Genomic DNA, 20,820 nt, shown 5'->3' with positions numbered 1-20,820 from the left:
GGGTCCGATTGGTCGGACCCCATCGGACTCAATGGTCCGACCATCGGACCTGGTGGTTTTTTTTTTTTTTTTCGGTTAGAAAGAGATGAAGAGAGAAGGGGGCTGAGATGGGGTGCAGCGTTTGGGTAGTTCGGGGTTGACGTCGACGCCGGAGCTGGGTACACCGTAGACGGCCGTCGGTGAGAGTGGGTTTGGGATGGGGTGGCGTCGGCTGAGAGTGGGTTTGGGATGGGGTTCTTGGTTCGGCTGAGAGAGAGGAAGAGAGAGGGATGGTTTGAAATGTGAGGGGTAGTTTAAGAAAATCATTATAGTCATATATGACCAATTTTAATGACTATACATTTAGGGGGAAAATTATAAGGTATTTTAAGCATAGAATTTCAAATTCCCATCATATATTTGAACATAAAAGTTAAAAAATTTTACCAAAAAAAAAATATTTGATGTAAATTTTCAAGATAAGTTAACAGACAAAAATACCCAGCATCAAATTGGGGACATAAATACCCCCAACATTTTGTACCTCACTCGAGAAGTGTCAATAAAAATGTATCAAATTATTTTGTGATTCTTTATTTACTCGTCGTTGCATTGTAACTCCTTACTTTTATGCTGATATGATTTGAAGAAGAAAGACTCCTACATCTATTTGACTATTTCTACATCAGCATAATCGAATAGATATTAGATAATATCAATTTACCTATTAAAAGAAAAAACAATGTCCAATGAAATTAACTCTTTTATGCTTCGTATGTGAGTCCTGAGAGTGCGTAAGTTGGGGGAGTGAGATCTGCTACAATTGCTATGAATTGAACCATTGTAATGCATTTATTAATTCCAAGAGTGTGCTTTTCTCAGTCACTTGTCCTCAACACCACATATAAATTCTTGGAACCACAAACTTCTTCAGTTGACCCCAAGACATAATTTCATTAGCATATGAACACATATGATCCCAGTTCAGAGACTACAAAAAGATCCACGAAACAACTAAATACAATGAGAGAATTTCTACCTGATATTTGAGAAGGAATATAATGTCAAATGAGACAATAAGAATAACAGCGTTACATAGTGAGAATCATGCAGCAGCGACCTACCTATAATTCCTCTAAAAAGTGAGTTGTGCTAAATACCATAACCAATCTTTCTGCTCAGGTCAAAATCTCAGCCATTGCCACCAGTGCGCAATTATATTACACAGCCATTTGGAGAAATAGATCAATCTTTGGACTGAGTCCAGATTTTCACAGTCTTGTCATTGCCTAGTGAACCCGATGCAATTACGTTCTCATTTGGGTGACAAGTTACTGATATAACTGTATCAGTGTGACCTTCCAATTTCTGTACTACTTTCCTGCTCTGTAACTCCCACAAGTATACACTGTTGTCTTCAGATCCACTAACGATATATTTCCCATTTGTAACGGAAAAGGTAGCCGAAGTGCAGTATTTCGAATTAGTATGACCGGTGTAGGTCTTCAAAAATTTGCCCTTTGAGAAGTCCCAAAGCCTCTGTTAACACAAAATCAAGTTAAAAAATGAGCTTTGAAACATTAGAGTGAAAAGAAACCACTATGGATGGAATGGGTAGGAAACCATGGTCGAACAGCATATAAACTAGCCAAATTGGCTTAAAATGTATCGGTGCCAACTGCCAATGTGCAAAAAAGAGTAATGACATACAGTTTCAATACACACTATCATGTGCAAATAATCTCAACATATTGACAAATATGATGTGATCTCTACTTAAAAACATTCATCGTTAAGATTACTTGCAGGTTCATACGTGTGTGTAATACTAATTTGAGTGTGCAAATTGAGAGTATATTATACGAAATCCCCTTTACATGAGATGCCGAAACCAAGACCAAGCTTTCCAAATAAAACAAGAGCTAAAGATAAAGATACAAAGCTAGCAACAGGACCAAATTGAACACAAGCATTAACAATTACACCACAGCCTATAAGTTCTAAATCAAAATTCTACACTTTGCCAAGCTTCAAGAGTAAGTCCTAAGCTAGAAAGTTAAAGCATATAGCAAAAAGAATAAAGCGTATTAGATTGGGAGTACTATTCAAGGAAAATGTGATAAGCTAGAGCAGGAGCATGGAAACAAACATCCATGTGTACTTAAAGAATATCAAAGGTAACAACAATACCTCCCACTATAGCTTTCAGTTTCTAAAAAGCCAAACCCAAAGATAGTTTTTTATATTTACAAACATATAAATTAATAAAGTATAACTCAAGCTTGAAATGAATATTACAAACTAAACCTAATAGAGAAGCTTACCAGAGCATTATCCAGAGTCCCAACAAGGATGAACTTCCCATTGGGTGAGAACTTGACAAATGAAACAGGGGGGTTTTCATCATCAATTAGAGTCTTCATACAATGCCCAGTCGAAGCATCCCAAATCCTACAAAGCCCGTCGTAGCTGCTGGAAACAATGAGGGACCCATCACGGTTGAAATCAACGGCGGTAACGGGATCAGAGTGGGCAGGCAAGACCTTCAAGCACTTCCCGGTCTTGACATCCCATATGCGAACAGTCTCATCGAACGAACCAGAAACGATCATGTTGGACTGAGGATTGAAATTAACGCAGAAGACATAGTTGGTGTGACCGTGGAGAGTCTTGACGTGAGACCCTGTGGTGAGGTCCCAGAGGCGGAGGGTCTTGTCGTCGGAGGCAGACACAACGAAGCGGGAGTCAGAAGAGAAGGCGAGGTCGGAGACTCCCTGATCGTGGCCGTGGAAGTCATGGAGAGGGGTCAGGGCGGCGCCGGCATCAGAGAGATTGACGGAGTAGGTACGAAGGGTCTTGTCGGCGGAGGAGGAGCCGAGGAGATGGCCATTGGAGGAGAATTTGACGGCGGAGATAGCTCGCTTGTGACCGGTTAGGGTTTGGGAGAGGGTGTAGGGCTTGAACGGTTCCGCTGACTCCGTCGACATCCTAAGATTTTGCGTTTGATTTGAACGAGTAATTTTGCGGATTTCGATTAGAGTGTAACGCTTTTATGGCGCGTTTAGTGTTTACCAAAACAAAGAAAACGGAGAAAAATGAAGTTTTCTTTATTTTTTTTCTCTCACAGATCTTAATTATTTATAGATTTAACGTATTTTAAATAAAAATTTAGATATTTTAAATTTTAAATTGATTTTTTTTAAAAAAAAAAAACTAATTGTTTTCAATGTCATTTAAAGGGGTGTTCATAAAAATCGATAAACCAAAATCGATCAGACCGTAACCGAATTTTCGGTTCCACATCATCACCGTATTTGGCGGACGATTTCGGTTTTGGTTTTTTTGACATGGCGGTCGGTTTTTGTTTTTAAAATAAAAAAATAGTTAGACTGCCAAAACCGCTTAAAACTGCCAAAAATCGTATGGTCGGTTTATACGGTTATAATTTCTAAACTGTCGGTTACGTTTTTCGTAAAATAAAAACCGTAACCGACCGGTCAGTGTAAAAACCAACCATAACCAACCGATTTTCACCCCTACATCATTCAGTGAATCTAATTCTGAGAAATAAAATTTAAAAAATTCTATAATGTATCCCTTAAAAAGAATACAACGATACACCTCTATGTGCTTAATGCGATGACCGATAAAAAAAATAAAATTTATGTACTTAATTTTACTATTTAATTGAAAAAATCACTTTTTTTACGCTATCCAAAATATATTTATATTTACCATTACTTTTAACCTTCTCTCTAACTCAAAATATAATCTTAAAATCAAATATCTTTTCTTAAATAAATAAACTGATACACGGAAACTAGAAAGACTCCGAAAGACTAATGGAGAAATATAAGGCAAAAGCAATGTGACAATTTTGTACATTCTTCTAATCATATGACATAATAATATGTACAACGATTTCACTACAATGATCTCATTCCCAAAAACTACATTCTGCACTCTGTCGACGACTGACTAGCCAAAAACATCATCAACACAAGCCACTCCTTTTTTCCCTTTCTATTCTCATCTTTTTTCTATATCCAAAGCCCATCTTAAAATCCTGTCTAAGCTAACAAATAACTTCCTAGTGAAACCAACAATGGACGGCCTCAATTTCATTACCACTTCAACTACTATACCTATGTACATATTTGAGAAGAAATCAGGAGTCAGAAAGAAGGGTACAGAAATCAGGGAAAGAAAGATTAGAGATTAGGACTATACAAAATTGTGCTGAGGATGACCACTGGACATGGGGTTACTCGAGCCAAAAGGAAATGCCCCTGTAGTACCGAAGCTAGGCATGTTGGAGAATTGCGGAAAATTTGAGCATTCGGTATTTGAGAAACTATGATTGGAGTTCAACATACCAGAACCTTGTTCCATTGGGCTAAATCCGAACAAACATCGGGCTGTGCCGAGGTGATTCACCATCGTACCTTGCCTACTCAAAGTATTATTCCATCCCACCTGTGTCAGATAACATATACAAAATGTACGTGGTAATTAATATTGTGAAATGTTATAATTACATTTTCATCACAAATAGAAGAAATCGAGTAAAAGACCACCAATTACTTAATATGGATCAAATATGCAATTTAGTGCAAGTAAACTCGCCAAAGTCTATCCAATTCAATAACAGAAATATGTCCCTTTAACAAGCGGATCGTTCTCAAAAGGATGAGTTGAATCGTTTCTCCTTAAAAAGAAGAGAATATTACTACCCACTGTCTAAAACATAATAGCACAAAGTATGCAATATGAAAATGAATTATGAACTATTGATGTTTTGCAAATATGTGGAATGAATTAAGAGGGAAAACTTATAACGGCAGCTTATTGGCCAATTCTGTTATCTTAAACTATAACTGCAAGTAAAAATAGCAACAATATACTTTAGGCACTTGTACCTTTTGCTGCTCGCCAGAATTAGCAGATATGCAACTTTCACGATAAGGTACAGACCGAACTCTCATCTCTGGACATGAGCTTCGCAAATCTTGAGAAGGTTTATCAGGACTGCCGATCCATGAATTTTGCCTGCCACAAACCCAATGCTCAGTACTCTTCCTCAGTCTCATATATGCCGATGGGGAGTGATCATGAGAGACCAAGAAGGAGTAGTCATGACGCTCTTCTCTACAAAAAGCACGAGGTGATTCCCTACATTGCTTGGGCAACGACCGCGAGCCAGAATCTTGATATTGATCAAATATGCAAGATGATCTAGAATATGAATGGCCTACGTCAAAATATCCAGATGGAGAAATTCTACCAAAACCTAAATCAGGTGACTGATTACTAGCTAAATGTCCAAGATTTGGTGTCATTGTCCAATCTTCTATTGTTATTCCACGCTTGGCAGCAAGGTCCAATATCCGTCTTTCATCAAGTCCCAACCCCATGAGCAAGTCCCACATGTTCCTTACCATTTCCCTTTGATTGTGGATGACTTGATCCCTCATTGCCATTTCAAATTGAAGTTCTGTATTGGTCATTCCCTGAGAAATGAAAGTCAGGAAAAATGTAACTAAACACGTGTAACCCAGACAAGTTATGGCCATGCAATCTTTAGCATGATAACTAATGACGGTATAACATAAAGTAAATCTCATGCCAAGAACACCTGTAAGATCAGGTTCTTAAAAAAGATTTTAAACTGTAAATATTCTAACTTAAGTAATTTACTAAAAATAAATAAATAAAAGCCCTATTTTACTCCAACACGATAACTGCATAATTTGCAGAAGCATATCACCAATCAAAAAAATCAAAGCAGATTTTATACAGTTATAAACATGTAATGCTTACCAATAGCCTGTACTGACTAAGAATCCGCAAGTATGTTTTATTTCCATTATTACTAATGGCCTCTTCAATCATATCTTGAAGTTGACACCGATGCTTCTCGTTGGACTCAATTTCCTATAGACAGTGAACTTTGCTGTAAGATGTGAAACAGTCAAAAGTTCATAACTCTATGACTTGAGATACAATCTTGATACATTACCTTCTGGTAGTTAACACCAGCTTCATCATTTTCACGGATGTTGTCTAGAATGACTTGTCTCCTCGCTCTCAGAGCCTCAACAACTGATCCTTCCTTTTCAATAGCCTATGAGAAACGAAAAAGTTAAATTGCATACATAGTTATTCATTCAAAAAAAATATATATTTTTCCTAACAGTTCTCAAATGATACAATCAGTGCCTTTCCCATCCTCCTCACCCATCCTTATGAATTATAATCATTTTTTTTTGGAAGAAAAGAAAAATTATGTTCAATAATATTAACTTCTCTAGCGAAAGCAACTCCAGAGATCATCCAAATTAAAAATTGTACTAAACTTGGCCATGGTATTCAAAAGAAGAATAACAATCTGACAAATACACAACATAATCATTACCTGTTGCTTCGCAATAGCATCATCAAGATGTTGGAGTTCTGTCCGGTTACGCAGGTTGGTTTCCTCAAGTTCAAATAGTGCCTTTTGTAAGTTTATCCTTTCTTGAACATTTTCACTGGTCTGATGACTCAAAGTATTTAACCAGGATAGCTCATCATCAACAGCTTTCTCAGCAGGTTTGATGTTTAGCTGGGAGTCTTTTTCAGCTAATTCTTTCTTCAATCGACAAACCTCAATCTGTACACCTAACAATGTCAATACAACAAAAGTGGAACTCTATGCTGAAACTCTTCAGACAAAAAAAAAAATTAAAGCTTACCTGAAGACTGTCAATCATCCTCTGATAGTCTGAGACATGAGTATCGATTGTACCAATATTTTTCTGTGAACAAAACCATAACCATCTCAAAGTTAACATAAGTTAAAGAAGAACGATTTCTTGTTAATGGTAGCAGTTCAGCTTCAGATGGTGGTAAACAAAAAGTGGACAATTTTGCCTGATTTAGATAAAATCAAGCAAAACTGGAAAACCACCCATAACAATATACATTAGCAACCAACAGAAAGCAAAGTGTACCATAGAAACACAACTAGTTAAGAGCCAGCCCCCGTGTCAGTAATACCAAGTAACAATGGCAATCAAAGATTAATGAAAATCAACACAACATCTATAATAAAATCAATACCAAAATCAACTCTTCGAGAATATCATGTAAATGTTGAATTATTTGGAATAAATAACACCGCTCAAGAAATTTCACCTGTATGTGTGTCTTTATTTCCTTAGCTCGATCAGCATATTTCAAGGTATTCACAGTGTGGTGATACTGACCGTCTGCAGGGGATATTGTAGCAACCATGACAGTTTGAGAGTTACCACTAAGACCATCTTTAAGTATTCGTGTAAGTTTGCTGCAGAACCATTTAGATCAGCCACTGTAGCAAGAATTTCATACAGCTAGAAATTTCTAATTACCAATACCCACCTATTTCTGTAAGGAACATAAGCAAGGCCTTTCTTGTGCTGTTTCCCCAAAGCATTGATGCAGTTTGCTAATGCAAGAAGCGAACGGTTTATATTAGCTCCATCACGTAATTTCTGGCCTCCGTTATTTGTTTCAGAAGCTCTTTCACTGCCAGCAAGATCCACAAGTGCTAGTTTTCCCCGCATTACTTGATTCCGATACTTGTTCCTCTGTTTTCTTTTAACAGTTATCTCCAGAACAGCATGAGACCTAGTTAAAAACAAAACCATTTCATGAAGCAGCTAAATTAATTTATTCATTAAATTGAAAGCAAGAAAGAGGTACTGGGGCTGGAGAGGATGCTACAACAAGGTGTACTTTGGGGGCAAGTAGGATAATGAGTTTTAGTCCCAACTTCCAATAAAAGTGGAATAGACATATATACATGGAAAGAGAAGCAAAAATCGTTTGGGAATAGTAATAACCATGGAGACATGCTCATACTAGGTAAGGAAATGTAACTCACCGGGAGGATGTTGCATTAGCCTCTGTGTTTTCAGTTTTCCTTCGACTATTCCCCAAGTTCAAAAGTTCAAGAATCCTATCAGCTGAGTGAACCTGAATTAGAAGCACAATTCATAAACAACTAGTAATTACCCTCATTATATAAATTGACGCACAAGCTTTTTAGATATCAAAAAAAAAAACAAACAAACCTTGATACATCTCAGCCCAGCCACAGTTATGCCTTGTTCTGGATCCTCCCTCAATTCCAGATGACCAGATGACTTTTCAAGTAAATCATAGATAACCTAAATTCATCAGAACAAAGATTAAAAAATGTGTATATATAGGATAGGAAAAGTACTGTAGCATAGTATATTTTAGTACAAAGCCACACCATACTTCATTATAGACTTCAAGATAGGAACAGGTAACTTCAAACTCATCAGAACTCTTATCCCTTTGGATTAAATCAAAAATTCTGTGCAGACTAAGAACCATAAGTCCAGGATCATCTTTGGTTCCAACCATAGTGTAGGTTTTACCGCTGAAAAAATTTAGACACGATTTATATATTAAATTCATAGATGAAAAATTATAGATAGACAATGCAAATAACAAAGAGTAGTATTATGATAATGCGAGGTGATTGCAAAATGGTTGAGGAAAAAGGAAATGATTATTTTCAATTTTTCATTAGTACTTGTGATCTCAGTTTTCATAATTTAGCCAAACTTGTGGAATGTCAAGGATTTTAGAGAATCCACCTCATCACCATTTAAATACTTTATGAAGGTGACCTTAATTATATAGTCTCAATTTTCGTATTTAGTTGAACTTATGCCACATCCAATATTTAAAATAATACAAAGGTAATCTATTTATAGAAAGGAATTGTTATTATCGTCAGCACACAAGATTTTAGGAGCAAATAATACAGCAAGTATGGATCTAAGAAAACAATAACAGCAGAAACAACTGGCAACTACTAATAACACTAAATGAGACATGAGCAAGCAAGCTCCACTTTAAGTTCAACGATAAAAAAAGCTAAAGATACCTTCCAGTTGAACCATATGCAAAGACGGTTGCATTGAGACCTTGAACAACCCCAGATATCACAGAAGATATGCTTTTCATATAAATATCCTGCATAAAACAATAGTTATTGCAAAAATTACTAGCTGCTTATCAAGTATCATTCATTTCCTTGGATATCCTCAAAGTATTAAAGCAACAATAGTACAAAACCATTATTTCATTCATCAGCTGTTAATTATGTGAGCCGTGATGAGTTGCTTTTACTAAAATTGCATCATGTGTCTGTTTATTTAGAGCATTAGTAGCTAATATAAAAATTATCTTGCCCTGCTATATGCAGTACGCGTCGTAATTAGCACAAATGTATAAACCTAACATAACTTCAAACACTAGAACTAGCAACGTTCTTCAAGTTGGCTCAATATGTCATACAACATCATGATCAAACAAATCAAAAAATATTCAGTGCTAAGTACCAGATTTGTGGAATCAGGACCAAATGCATAATCAAAACTATATTTCTTTTCCTTTGTTCGATTTTGTATGCGTTCAAGGTAGCATTTAGACAAGTCAGGATCCAAAACAAGCAGCTCCTAGAAAACAAACAAAACATCATCATCATCAATATATCAATCCAAAAAGAAATAAATGATATGAAATCTCAAACTATCAATGAATAATGATCCAAAAAACCACAAAACCTTCTCGTCAATAACTCTAACGATGTCGCGACCATGCTCTCTCTCGGCTAATGGCCTGCATTTTACGGCAACCTATAAATAGGAAAAAAGAAATGATCAGAGAGACTCAAAGTAAGTACTCACGCGAAGGAAGAAAACAAATGCAATTGCAGAACTCGACAACATATATACATATATAAGTACTTACAGTGAGAGTTGTAGCTTTCTTTGTAGCAGGGGCTCTAATGCTCGGCATTTTTAATCAACATCGATTTCTTTGCTTTTTCAGTAAGAAACAAAGAAAGAAAGAAAAAATTCAAGACTAGGTGCTGAAAACTCGAAAATCACATTGCAACTCAGAAATCAAAAACGTAATCCAGAATAAGAGATTTTCTCGCGAACCAAACAGAAAAACGGAAACTAAGACACAAATTTCTTCTAACCATAAAAAAAATGAAAGGGTATGGACGAGTGGCCGGCATTCCAGGCTTACACAAACTTAAAAATAATTAAATAAATAAGGGAAGACAATAATTTCCCATCCTAGTAATAAAATTAATAATGCGCGAAAATATTGGAGAAAATTTGTGAGAACCCGTCCATTTTATTTTCATCAAAATAATAATAATAAATAATAAATTAAAAATAAAAGATTAAATACGTACATGAGTCATGAGAGTTGAGATGAGAGAGAGAGAGAGGTTTATGCTTAGTTGGCATATAGAAAGAGGAAATGATTCTGTGGTTTATGGTATAACGTCTTACTGTGTCAATAAATGATCAATTAAGTGAAAGATCGTGACGGTCGGCTTAACTGGTAGAGGTTAGTTTTGGTATTTTACAATATTTGTAGGGACTGAACCGGAAGTTCATTCATTACTAGTACTACTGCTTAGGTCGTGATCTGATCTGAAATGAAACTTTTGAGCTTTGAGTTGAGACAATTATTAATTTTTTATTTTATTTAATTTTTATTGTCTTTATACTCTTTAAATTTTCATTTGTAACGGCTAGCCAGTGTCCAGGGGTCTGTGAGTGCTCTGGGGCCTTTAACCGAGGTTTAGGTGCACGCGTCACACGTGTGTGGTAAAATAAAGTTTATGAATATTGGTGAAATAATTATCATAGATGTATAATAAAATATTAATAGACCTTGGGTTAACAATCAATTTTGGTTTCGAGTTGTTTGTCCATTTCTATGTCTAGATGTCTAATTAATATACATATAAAGAATTTTTTATTAAAAAAAATGCATGTGTAGATACTGTGATTCTTTTTAATTTTTATGTTAGTTTTTTAGTGTTACATAATATGATTTAAAGAAGTATGTTCTCAAGTTTTATTTAAACTATAAAATGTAAATGAAAAACTATGGACTTCCCTAAATGAAGTAAAGGGAAGAAAAAGAAATCAATCTTCTTTTTTTTTTTTCCTTAATTTGATTTTGCTAAGTTGATTGATTGATTCATTCAAGCAATAGATTATGGAACATTACTTTTTGTACAACATATAATCATTAGAAAAGCTCCCTTTCGGCTTGAGTTGAATAAAACAATGACAAGAGTAATCACTCATAATCAAAGTTGCTTAAATATGATTTCAAACAATAGTCAAATTGTTATAAATCTCACTTATATTAGTAATATCCCCAACGTGTTCGTTTTTATGTTATCTATTTATTTGTTTGTTTTCATTTTCCTTAAATATTAAGCTAAAGTTTGAATATATATCTATTCTATATAAAATGTGTCTATATAACTGAATTTTTGGTTTATGAGAAATTCGTGGGAGACTTTTTATTTATATTAAAAATAAAATAATTTATTATTAAAAATAAAATAATTTATGAGAAATTCATGGGTCACTTTTTATTTATATTAAAAATAAAATAATTTATTATTAAAAATAAAATAGTTTATGAGAAATTCATGGGTCACTTTTTATTTATATATAATAAAATAAATAAAATAAATCCCATTAAATCTAAAAAAAAATACGATTGGGTTTTTGCTGTTGTACATTTATGATTTTTCTCTTCTTCTTCTCTTCTTCTCTTCTTCTCTTCTAGAATTACCATTTTTTTTATAAAAACACTCATTAAAAGAAAAAGTTATATTTTAGCACATACAGTATAACTAAGAAGTCATAAAATTTATAATTTCGTCTTCTGTTAAATAAAAATAATAGCAACTTGAAGCATTATTATAATTATGCTGCTTTGTACATGCTGCGACAAAAAGGAATGTCAATCTTATTAATTTCTTCATGTTCTAGCTATTAATGCAAACCAGAAAAAGAAAAACATTTACTAAAACCCACCAAAACTTATCATAATTAAACTTGAGGCATTAGATGCAAAACAAAAAAAAAAGTAAAAATAAATCAGAGAGTACATTACAACATTTTTTTTGATCACGTGCTCATAAATTAGAAGCACAATTAAATATATTAGCGAAATAGTGACTAACATCCAAATTTCAGAGTTGATGAAAAATCTGCAACTGAATGAGGTAAAGACTACTACAATATTTACTTTATAAAACTTTTGTTTCAATATCTTCCTATTATTAACACCATTTAATTTGGATGTAGAAAAAATATTTTTGGATTGAGGCGGCAATAAAAATAATTGATACTGTCCAGAGTTTTTAATACATGTTATGTGACGCATGTCATAAAAAAATAGATTTATACAATCGCAATGAAAAAATTATATGTGACAAGCCATCATGCAGCCAGGAAGGATTTCTTACACCACGGTATATTACAAAAAACATATGATGTTATTGAAATTAAGTTAAAATAATAATAAAAAAAGATACTAACAATCTCATTATGCATTTTACAGTGCTATAACATATGTTGAACTTGATGACAATACAAAGAGTCTATCTGCTGTCATGTTCGCAGATATTGTGGAAAAAATATTTTCGTGTACTGCTGCCCAACTAATGAAATATACCGCAAAGGTGTAATTTTAAAAAAAATAAAATAGTTTTACATGCCTTTCATAAGTTGATTTTTTTAATTAAATAAGCTATGCACACCATGTCTAATCATTTTAAATGAAAATACATCACGATTTGTAGGAACACTGCCGCTTTGTCGACACTACCATATTTAATTTATCAATGAAAAAATGGACAATCCAGATATATGCAGACCCGGCTAGAATGAAAAGTGCAAAATACAAAAATTACACTATTGTCTCTATCGAAGCAAATGAAGATTGAAATCTACTAATGACTATCATTAGTTTTCTTATCTACAATTTTTAGACAAATGTTATCTTCAATTATCAACAATTTAGAGATTGATTTTTAATTTTCTTTCTATCTTACACCCATTTAAGTAATGTTTCTTTAAGTATTGGAACATCACCTTTTAATTTATTTTTGGATTAACTTAAGAACATATTTAAATCATCAAGCTTTCTTAAACACTAAGGTGGCGTTTGGTTGGAGGTAATGAAATGGAATGGAATGGAAAGGAAATAATTTTCATTCTATTCCTTTGTTTGGTTGCATTTTAAAGTATTGGTGGAATGGTTATTCCATTTTAAAAAGAAAGGAATGACCACTCCAATGTAACAAGAAAAAAAAATTAATGATTTTTTTATAATTTTTTTTATGCATTTTAAATTTTATTCCATTCCATTCCTGTTCCTATTCCCATTCCCATTCCTATTCCTATATTTTCATTCCTCCCAACCAAACGCCTCCTAATATATTATATTCGGTATTCACTTTTAATTGACAGCATTATAAACTATAATATTTAAATACACATAATAATAATCTCACCTAATAACTAATAATATTTTTTCTTTAATTTTTAATTGTATTATTTTCAAATAATATAGAAAAAAACTAGCATAAAATTTAGTATACGTGTCTCGCACGTAATTTTTGCTAATATATATATATGCTAAAATTGTTTTTTAGATGTTCAATTTTATTTTATTATTTTTTATGAAAAGGAGATTTATTACTAGTTAAAAAAAATGTCAAAGCCTCACAAAGTTAGACAGAAACAAAATCGAACAAATCTCACAACCAAATGGCTAACCATGGCAATTAACAAGATGAGCAAAAGCTTGATGCCCATAAAGGAAAAACACGAGGGATAAACCCCACAAAACAGTCAAAAGTTAAACGTCACATAGAACAAAGGATGATAAACACCGTTATTACAACGCAAATATAAAAATAAAAAATAAACTAAATCATCATCCCTCAAACGAAGTTGTGCAACAGCAACCAAAGCCCAATACTAGTTGAAGACGGGCATCGAAGCACTCACTAACAATCCAACCCACACTCAACTCTATAAGGCAGGACAAGAGACGCAGTTCCCTTCGAGAGTAACCTGGGTCCCCCCTTGTCGTCTTTGAACATTCGAGTACTCAAAGAAAAGCTCTGATGCACCGAAGTCACAACACATGAAAGAACACCTGAAAAATAGGGACAAAATCTAAAAAAATGAGCGGAATCACACCCCAAAGCCCCAAACAACAGAGACCAATACTAAAAAAAAGGGTGAAGGAGACCATTTTAAATAATCGGGTAAAGTTTTGTCATCTGTTCATAAGACTGACGTGTTGGATTATATTTTACTAGGATTTAGATTTACTAACAAGTATGTTTATTAACATCCTAAATATGAATTTCTGAAATAATAGAATTTAAACACATATAAAGTTTGAGTAACCTTACATTGATTATAGCGGAATATAATGATTCCTCCCACTCAGATCTCTAACCCTTGTTCCTTTCTGTCGTAGAGTATTATCAAGATCATAGCTTGATTCTCCTTCAGGTGTTTGGATTCTTCACAGTCTTACACACTATGATTGAGTACTAGACTTGCTATAGGTGGGCATGCACTCACTCACTAATGGCTCGAAATTTGTTGAAGAACACTCAATGAGATTTTGAAATTAGAAGAAAGAAGTAGAAGAAGTCTCAAGAACTCTCTAGTTGTCTGATAAGTTGTAAACTAGGTTATGAGTCATTCGTTGGATAATGAGACCATCCTATTTTTTTATACTATTTCAATTAGGATTAGGATTGAATTATATGGAATAAAAAATGATAAAATAATAGCAAAATAAACCCTATAGTGGTCGGCCATGAGATGGGCCCCACTAATTATATTTTTTGCCATTTTCTCAACCATGTATCTATTATTTCCCAAATATCATATTTTCCAATTTTAATCTTGTAAATGCCAAAATTATTTATTTAATAATTATAATTAATTATCAAATAAAATTATCATTTATATTATGTATTAATTAGACTCCACAAAATCTCTTAATTAATAAATAAATCCTAAAATCTCTTTTTTCACAATTAAGTCATAACTTAGTGAAATTTTATAAATAAGACATAGTCTAATTTTAAAATTATAATTGATTAATTAAAATCAATTAACTGAGTCTTACAAGCAGTATTGTCTCAAGCGATATTATTTAATACAATACGACCCTTATACGCCATTAAATTTTTGTTTGTAACTTTTACAAAGGGGATTTCTCTTCCCATTGACCTTGGATAGCAGATTGTCATGAGGTTTTATATTGGCGTTTCCAACCTCACGCACTTGTGGAGGTTGCAATCAGTGAGGGAAGGACACGAGCTTGCCCTTGGAATCGTGCAATTGGTTCTCGGGTAGTGTGTTAGGCTATTTTTAGCTTAAGTTTTGGGTCACTTTCTATAGTTGTTTATTTTTTTTGTTATTATTTTTGGAATATAATTATGTTTGTTGTCTTTATTTCAAGTTTCAACACTTGGAATGTATAAATTGGTCGAATTTCGAAAAATGGTGATCTATAAAATAGAGAAAATTTTGCAAGAAAATAAAACTGAAACTTCAAGCATGAATTCGACTATGTTCAGATCAGATTTTGGAAAAAGTCAAAACATTAAAGTTTTAGATCTCTTTTTTATCTTTTCAACGCATCTTGAATCAGCTTATTTGAAGTTTGTATGTGAAAGTTATGCATATTTTACTGGGAGATATAGAAGCAGAAAAAAAAGGGTCCAGTGGCCGCGGCGAGGGACTACAGTAATCCCATTTTTTTCACTGTTCTACAGCTGCCGCTGTGAGGCTATTGGCCACCGCAGTGCCGACTCCGTACAAGTTAAGGATAATTTCATCTTTTCTCATTTTTGGGCTGAAAAACTCTATTTAATGAAAGGGGGTCGTGAATTATAAAAGGGGTGATAGAATAGAACCCTAAAAACACAAGAGGAAGGCTCTTGAAGCGAACGTGGACGATCTGTGACAATCTTCCATCTAGTTTTCTTCTCTTCTCTTGATTTCTTATGTTTTTATTTGTGTATAGTTTAATTATGGATTTGATTATGAGCTTAACTCTCTATTTAAGGATTTGATGGATATTGACTGAGATTATTTTATGGATTAATGTTATTTTGTTGTTCTTTCTTTCTCTATTATTGTGATTTATTTATATTTGTACTTATTACATGTGTTTGATTGGCCACCTTATCCATGATATATGATCTCAATACAAAATCTAAAAAGTGAGTATTGAGAATGCTCTAAATGAATAAACATAGGTTTTGATGTGAAATGAGAGTATTCACATAGCTTATGTGACTTTTAGATTATTGCTTAATGCGAATTGTATGTTATTCTATCTCAGAGATGCAGTAGTTGACATGCAATTTAGGACTTTTATGATCTGAAAAAAGTTTAGGTTAATTTATAATCTATCATTACATAGGAGGAAAAAGAATGGTTAATTAACAATTGGGTAATCAAAGCAATTGAAATCATATCCCTGATTTCACATCTATTATTAAATCTTTTATTTGTTTGTTTTATTTAATTTTTATAGTTTATTTAGTTCAAGGTTTATTTATTCGATTGCCAAATAGAAACAAGAATTTAATTGACTGGTACTTAATTATAGTTCTCGTGGGAACGATCTCACTTACATGAGTATTACTTGTTAAAACGATACGTATACTTACGTATTAGATTTATCACAACATAGTGGCGTGCAATGTTGGGTCATTTTGTTTGGGTAGATAAGAACCTTTTTTTTTTGTGCAAGTCGTTACTATTGTTGTGTTTGGTTGGTTTTGTCCTTTTTTGTTGTAATAATTGTATTTTTCGCTATGTTCTTGGAGACTTTAGCATTGTGCCATTTTTAGTTGAGCTTGTTGCTCTTATGTGTAATCGGCATGTTGTTTGGTCATTTTCTTATTAGATTTGTGTAGTTTTATTTTCTCGGTAGTGCTAAATACAATATTATATTATAATCTCTTAGTCAATTTTTACACTCGAAAATTACATGTTGGATTTTTTATACAGTAGTATTTGTTATAGTGACAATATCATTTCTATAACTTTTTGAAATTTTTTGAATAATTTATAGAACAAAAAATAGAATTACTAATATTTCAATTTATCATGCGTGTTCAAAAACCTTTATATCTATTTTTAATATTGTATACTATTTGAAAATTATTAAAAGTTTAAGGGAGGATGTTGTAACTATAACGTACATTAGTGTGAAAAAAATAAAAATTTTGATGTGTATTTTTAAAAGTTGATTAAAAGATTGTAATAAAATATTGATAGTAGGCTTCCTGTTTTAGATGACTTGTTGGACTTTATCTTTTTCCTAGTTGAATATTTTTCATCTTAAAAAATAATTAAAAAAAAAAAAACCTTAAAGGTAGGAAAAATAATCCTATAAAAAGTAGAATTGTCTTGAACGAATTGTTGTCTTTACATAATTATTGTTCAAAAAAAGAGAAAAAAATACTTATTATTATTTTTTTATATATATAAACTTGTAAAAAAAAAATTGACAGAAAACTTTTAAAGTTGTATAGTTATATATTTGCAAGGTGTTGACTGAGATTTTCGGCAACTATTAAAATATGATTATAGTAGTGAGTTGTAAGAAAGCGAGATGAGAATTTTTACGTGGTTGGGGCGTTAATGAGCCTTAGTCCACGAGTCTTTGTTATTAATGGATGTATTTACTACAGATTCCACACTTGAGAGAATGTTCTTCTCATAAATACAGAGAATGTTCTTGGTGAGTATTTTCTCTTCTTGCTCTTATGCAACCCAAGATTCTCGACCCCATTAAATGAGCTTTGAGGGGGTATTTATAGTGTTTTGGTAGGGTGATCCCTAGGAGTGTTCTTACAAATGTATCTGTAAGTATCCATAAAGTTGGGTATTCCCAATGAATATACCATGGGTGATGCATGGTCAAATCCCTAGGCGCTGTAGGGTTTTTATGAGGGATGTCCTTTTTGCCTTGTGATTGACGTGACTCTTCGCAGAGTAGCCGTCGCTAGACTTAAATGATCATTCTTTATGCTTATTTGCTGTTTGGGGGTTGTGCCGTCAGACTTTATTGCGTGTTACAGTCCCAACACGCTTCCTCCCATGCGGCATTAAATGCGACTTGATTATTCGGGAGAGGCCTGACACATCCCGGAGAGGCTTCATGCTACGCGAGCTTCCGGGAGTACCTTGTACTCCGGGTGCTTCCACCGGGACCCATGCCCAGGGTGCTTCCTTGTGGCGCACAAAGACTTATCAAATATTTACAAGTTATCTGATCCACGTGTCCCTTTTCGGCTGGTCCACGTATTTTGGGCGAATTCAGGGGCAACATTTACCCCCCAAGCCTTGTTTACTTGGAAAAATAAACCAAGGCTTGTTCAAGTGCCTCCGGTTGACTCCTCGTTTCCCTGGCTCAAGCCCAGAGCGCGTGAGGGCACATTTAATGATGACATTTAATGCAGCGATTCGCTTTTTGCAGGGATGTCTCCGCCCGCTTCCTCGGTTTCTTGACACGAGCTTGGGGCGCGTGAGGGTGCGTCTAATGATGGCATTAAATGCTGCGATTCGCTTTTTGCAGAGGTCGATTCGTTTCACGCCCTTTGATTGATGCGGCGCATTAATGGTGTCAGACGGATACTCAAACGTTTCCACCGCCTTTATGGCAGCTTGATCTGATCCGTTGATTTTCGGGAATTCGAATCGTGCATCTCCCCCACCGTACGATTGGTAGGTGGTGACGCCTGTTCCTCATGCACTTTTGCCTATAAAAGCCACCATCTTTCCTTCATTTTGGTTACTTTCCATTCCTTGCCATTTTTGTTCGAATTTCCCAGAGAGAAAATTCTTCAAAACAGCACGAACTGTCTTAGCACTTAGACATTTCTTCCACTTTTCCAGTGTTTGCTTTCACCAGTTCTTCTCAACTTTTACTCGACCACATTCAGGACCCCCAGTTCAACGACTTACTGTAAGTTTCTTGCATCCTTAGATAATAACATGCTTTTACTTGCTTCGTTCGTTTTTCTGGGTTCGTACTTTGAGATTTCTGGGTGTGCGAGTGTTTAAGTTCTTCAAGTGTTCTGTTTTATGTCTACTGCTTTAGTTGTAGGATCGCCATTATCATGTCTCTGTTATAATGTGTATTTTTGTTGAAGAGAGCCATGTGTTCTTCGTTCAACAGTTGCTTAGGGCATAGAATGGTTTTTTTCTTTTTATTCTGTAAAACCACTTTCTGCGATTTCACTGCACCCGACACTTGTTCAGGGGATCTTTCTAGGGTTTCCCATGTGACACGTGTCCGGAGGGGGCCTCTTTCCAGCGGTTAGGGGACCCCCACTCCCTTTTTCTTGACTTAGGGTTTGGTATGGGACCTAACTGCTGGAATTTTCTTTTTCCCTTTTTGGTCTGCTTCTGGTTCGAAATCTTCGAAGAAGAGTGGGAAAAGCATGGCCACGTTGGAGGAGGTTTCCCTGGGGCCTGTTGCCCAGGAGGGGTACAAATCCCGAGCGGCCAAGGTGGGGAAGCGGGCGAGCCGATCCACCACCCTAACTTGTCCTCACCAGCTGGAGAATATTATAGAAGTTGTTGGGATCAAACCCTCCACTTTAGGGACCTATCACCGGCCTCCTCGCGATTCGGAGACGCCTAATCACAACTATGACGGCTTCGGGGCTTGGAGTCAGACTCATTTGATGGCCGGTGCCATGCTCCCGCTTCAAGATTATTTTGTTAACTTCCTTGTATTTGTCCGCCTTGCGCCATACCAACTCATTCCTCAAGCTTACCGCCTGCTTTCAGGCTTATTTATTTTTTATACCGCCCGCGGATGGGGATCTCCCAGCCCGGCGGAAATTTTATATTTTTATGAACTTGTATCCGTCCCCAAGAAAGGGGACAAACTTAAGGACGGTTTTTATGGGTTCCGGATCCATCCTGCTAACGAGGGGGTGGTTCCGTATAATAGGCAGACTCACGTTAAGGAGTATCGCCATCGCTTTTTCTTCTCCTCCGGGTTCAGGGCCGTGGACCACCCGGAGCTCCTCACGGAGTGGGTGCGGATCCCACCTTACCAGCGGACGCCCCCTACTCAGACTTTCCTCCGAAGGGCCCAAGCCTTTCCTTCCTACGACCGCGCCGATCTCGATGTTGGGGGCTTAGTCACCACGGAGAATTGTAGGAAGGCCAAACTTATCCTTCCTCACCAATCCGTGGAGGACTCCAACCTCTCGCGGGTCATTTGTCCCAATGTGAGGGCGCCGGTTGCGGAGAAGGCCTTCCGGGATGAGCTCATTGCCACGGCAGAGAAAAAATATCAAGATTATCTCTACCGGAAGGCCCAGGAGAAAGCATACTCTCAGGCCCAGGCTGCCTCTGGGAGAGGACTTCGCGTGGGGAGTCCGGTGGTGCGAAGGAGTCAAGCAATTGCCGGGAAGTCCGAGGCTAAATTTTTTGACAAGATTCTTCAAGAAGAGATTGGGGATCGTCCTGCCAGGAGGCCCCTTTGTATTGAAGATTCTTCCGAGAAGCAAACTTCCCGGCCACAGCCTTCGGTCCCCGAACCAAACTCGGGGGCTCCTGGTGCTAGCACCTCCGGTGCCGGCGGTAAGTCTCCCTTGATAATTCGTTATGTTCCTTCCGTTGATGAATACACCAGTCGTAGGCCCGTAGGGTTCGACGAGCGTCTTCGTAGATTTAGGATGCCATCGACCCGATGGGGGGATCATTTGAAGGAATTTTATTTTTCGAACTTAGGAGATTACCTAGGTCGGTCCCGGATGGGCTCCGGCCCTCCGGAACCTATTCCCTTAGGTCCTTCAGCTTACATAACGTCCAGCTGGTTCCGGCCCTCGGACAGTTATCTCGGAGATGACGCTGCCAGCATTAAAGTTCAGGACTT

The 20,820-nt window shown here is 35.5% G+C and overlaps 2 protein-coding genes across 3 annotated transcripts; both read right to left on the bottom strand.

Moving 5' to 3' along the window:
- Nucleotides 1-913: 913 nt before the first annotated feature.
- Nucleotides 914-3,127, bottom strand: LOC115712232 (COMPASS-like H3K4 histone methylase component WDR5A). Its single transcript, XM_030640494.2, has 2 exons — nt 2,304-3,127; nt 914-1,518 (listed from the first exon to the last, which is right to left on the bottom strand). Exons 1-2 carry the CDS (start codon nt 2,964-2,966, stop codon nt 1,225-1,227), a joined length of 957 nt encoding a protein of 318 aa, XP_030496354.1. The 5' UTR covers nt 2,967-3,127; the 3' UTR covers nt 914-1,224.
- A 712-nt stretch (nt 3,128-3,839) lies between these two features.
- Nucleotides 3,840-10,383, bottom strand: LOC115712211 (kinesin-like protein KIN-8B). 2 transcript variants are annotated; one of them, XM_061114395.1, is made up of 16 exons: nt 10,250-10,383; nt 9,793-9,864; nt 9,606-9,677; nt 9,381-9,497; nt 8,924-9,012; nt 8,266-8,410; nt 8,076-8,171; nt 7,886-7,977; nt 7,381-7,629; nt 7,156-7,306; nt 6,714-6,776; nt 6,395-6,631; nt 5,999-6,103; nt 5,800-5,913; nt 4,899-5,489; nt 3,840-4,455 (listed from the first exon to the last, which is right to left on the bottom strand). In XM_061114395.1, exons 2-16 carry the CDS (start codon nt 9,838-9,840, stop codon nt 4,204-4,206), a joined length of 2,421 nt encoding a protein of 806 aa, XP_060970378.1. In that variant the 5' UTR covers nt 9,841-9,864; nt 10,250-10,383; the 3' UTR covers nt 3,840-4,203. The 2 variants fall into 2 exon arrangements, with proteins under 2 accessions (XP_060970378.1, XP_060970377.1); XM_061114394.1 differs by lacking the exon at nt 10,250-10,383 and adding an exon at nt 10,028-10,201.
- Nucleotides 10,384-20,820: the final 10,437 nt, after the last annotated feature.

This window comes from Cannabis sativa, chromosome 4 (genome assembly GCF_029168945.1).
Source record: "Cannabis sativa cultivar Pink pepper isolate KNU-18-1 chromosome 4, ASM2916894v1, whole genome shotgun sequence".
NCBI lineage: Eukaryota > Viridiplantae > Streptophyta > Magnoliopsida > Rosales > Cannabaceae > Cannabis > Cannabis sativa.
The sequence above is the reverse complement of the archived record's forward strand: the minus strand, read 5'-3'. Positions and strand labels throughout refer to the sequence as shown.

What these genes read in the sequence shown, in the direction of transcription:
- LOC115712211 (XM_061114395.1), bottom strand. Translation starts at nt 9,840, where the DNA reads ATGCCGAGCATTAGAGCCCCTGCTACAAAGAAAGCTACAACTCTCACT. An exon ending in GCATATGGTTCAACTGGAAG is followed by an intron (nt 8,411 to 8,923) that starts GTATCTTTAGCT and finishes AAATTTTTTCAG; the next exon opens with CGGTAAAACCTACACTATGG. An exon ending in ATGCTATTGCGAAGCAACAG is followed by an intron (nt 6,104 to 6,394) that starts GTAATGATTATG and finishes CGTTTCTCATAG; the next exon opens with GCTATTGAAAAGGAAGGATC.
- LOC115712232 (XM_030640494.2), bottom strand. Translation starts at nt 2,966, where the DNA reads ATGTCGACGGAGTCAGCGGAACCGTTCAAGCCCTACACCCTCTCCCAA. An exon ending in GGACTCTGGATAATGCTCTG is followed by an intron (nt 1,519 to 2,303) that starts GTAAGCTTCTCT and finishes TTGTGTTAACAG; the next exon opens with AGGCTTTGGGACTTCTCAAA.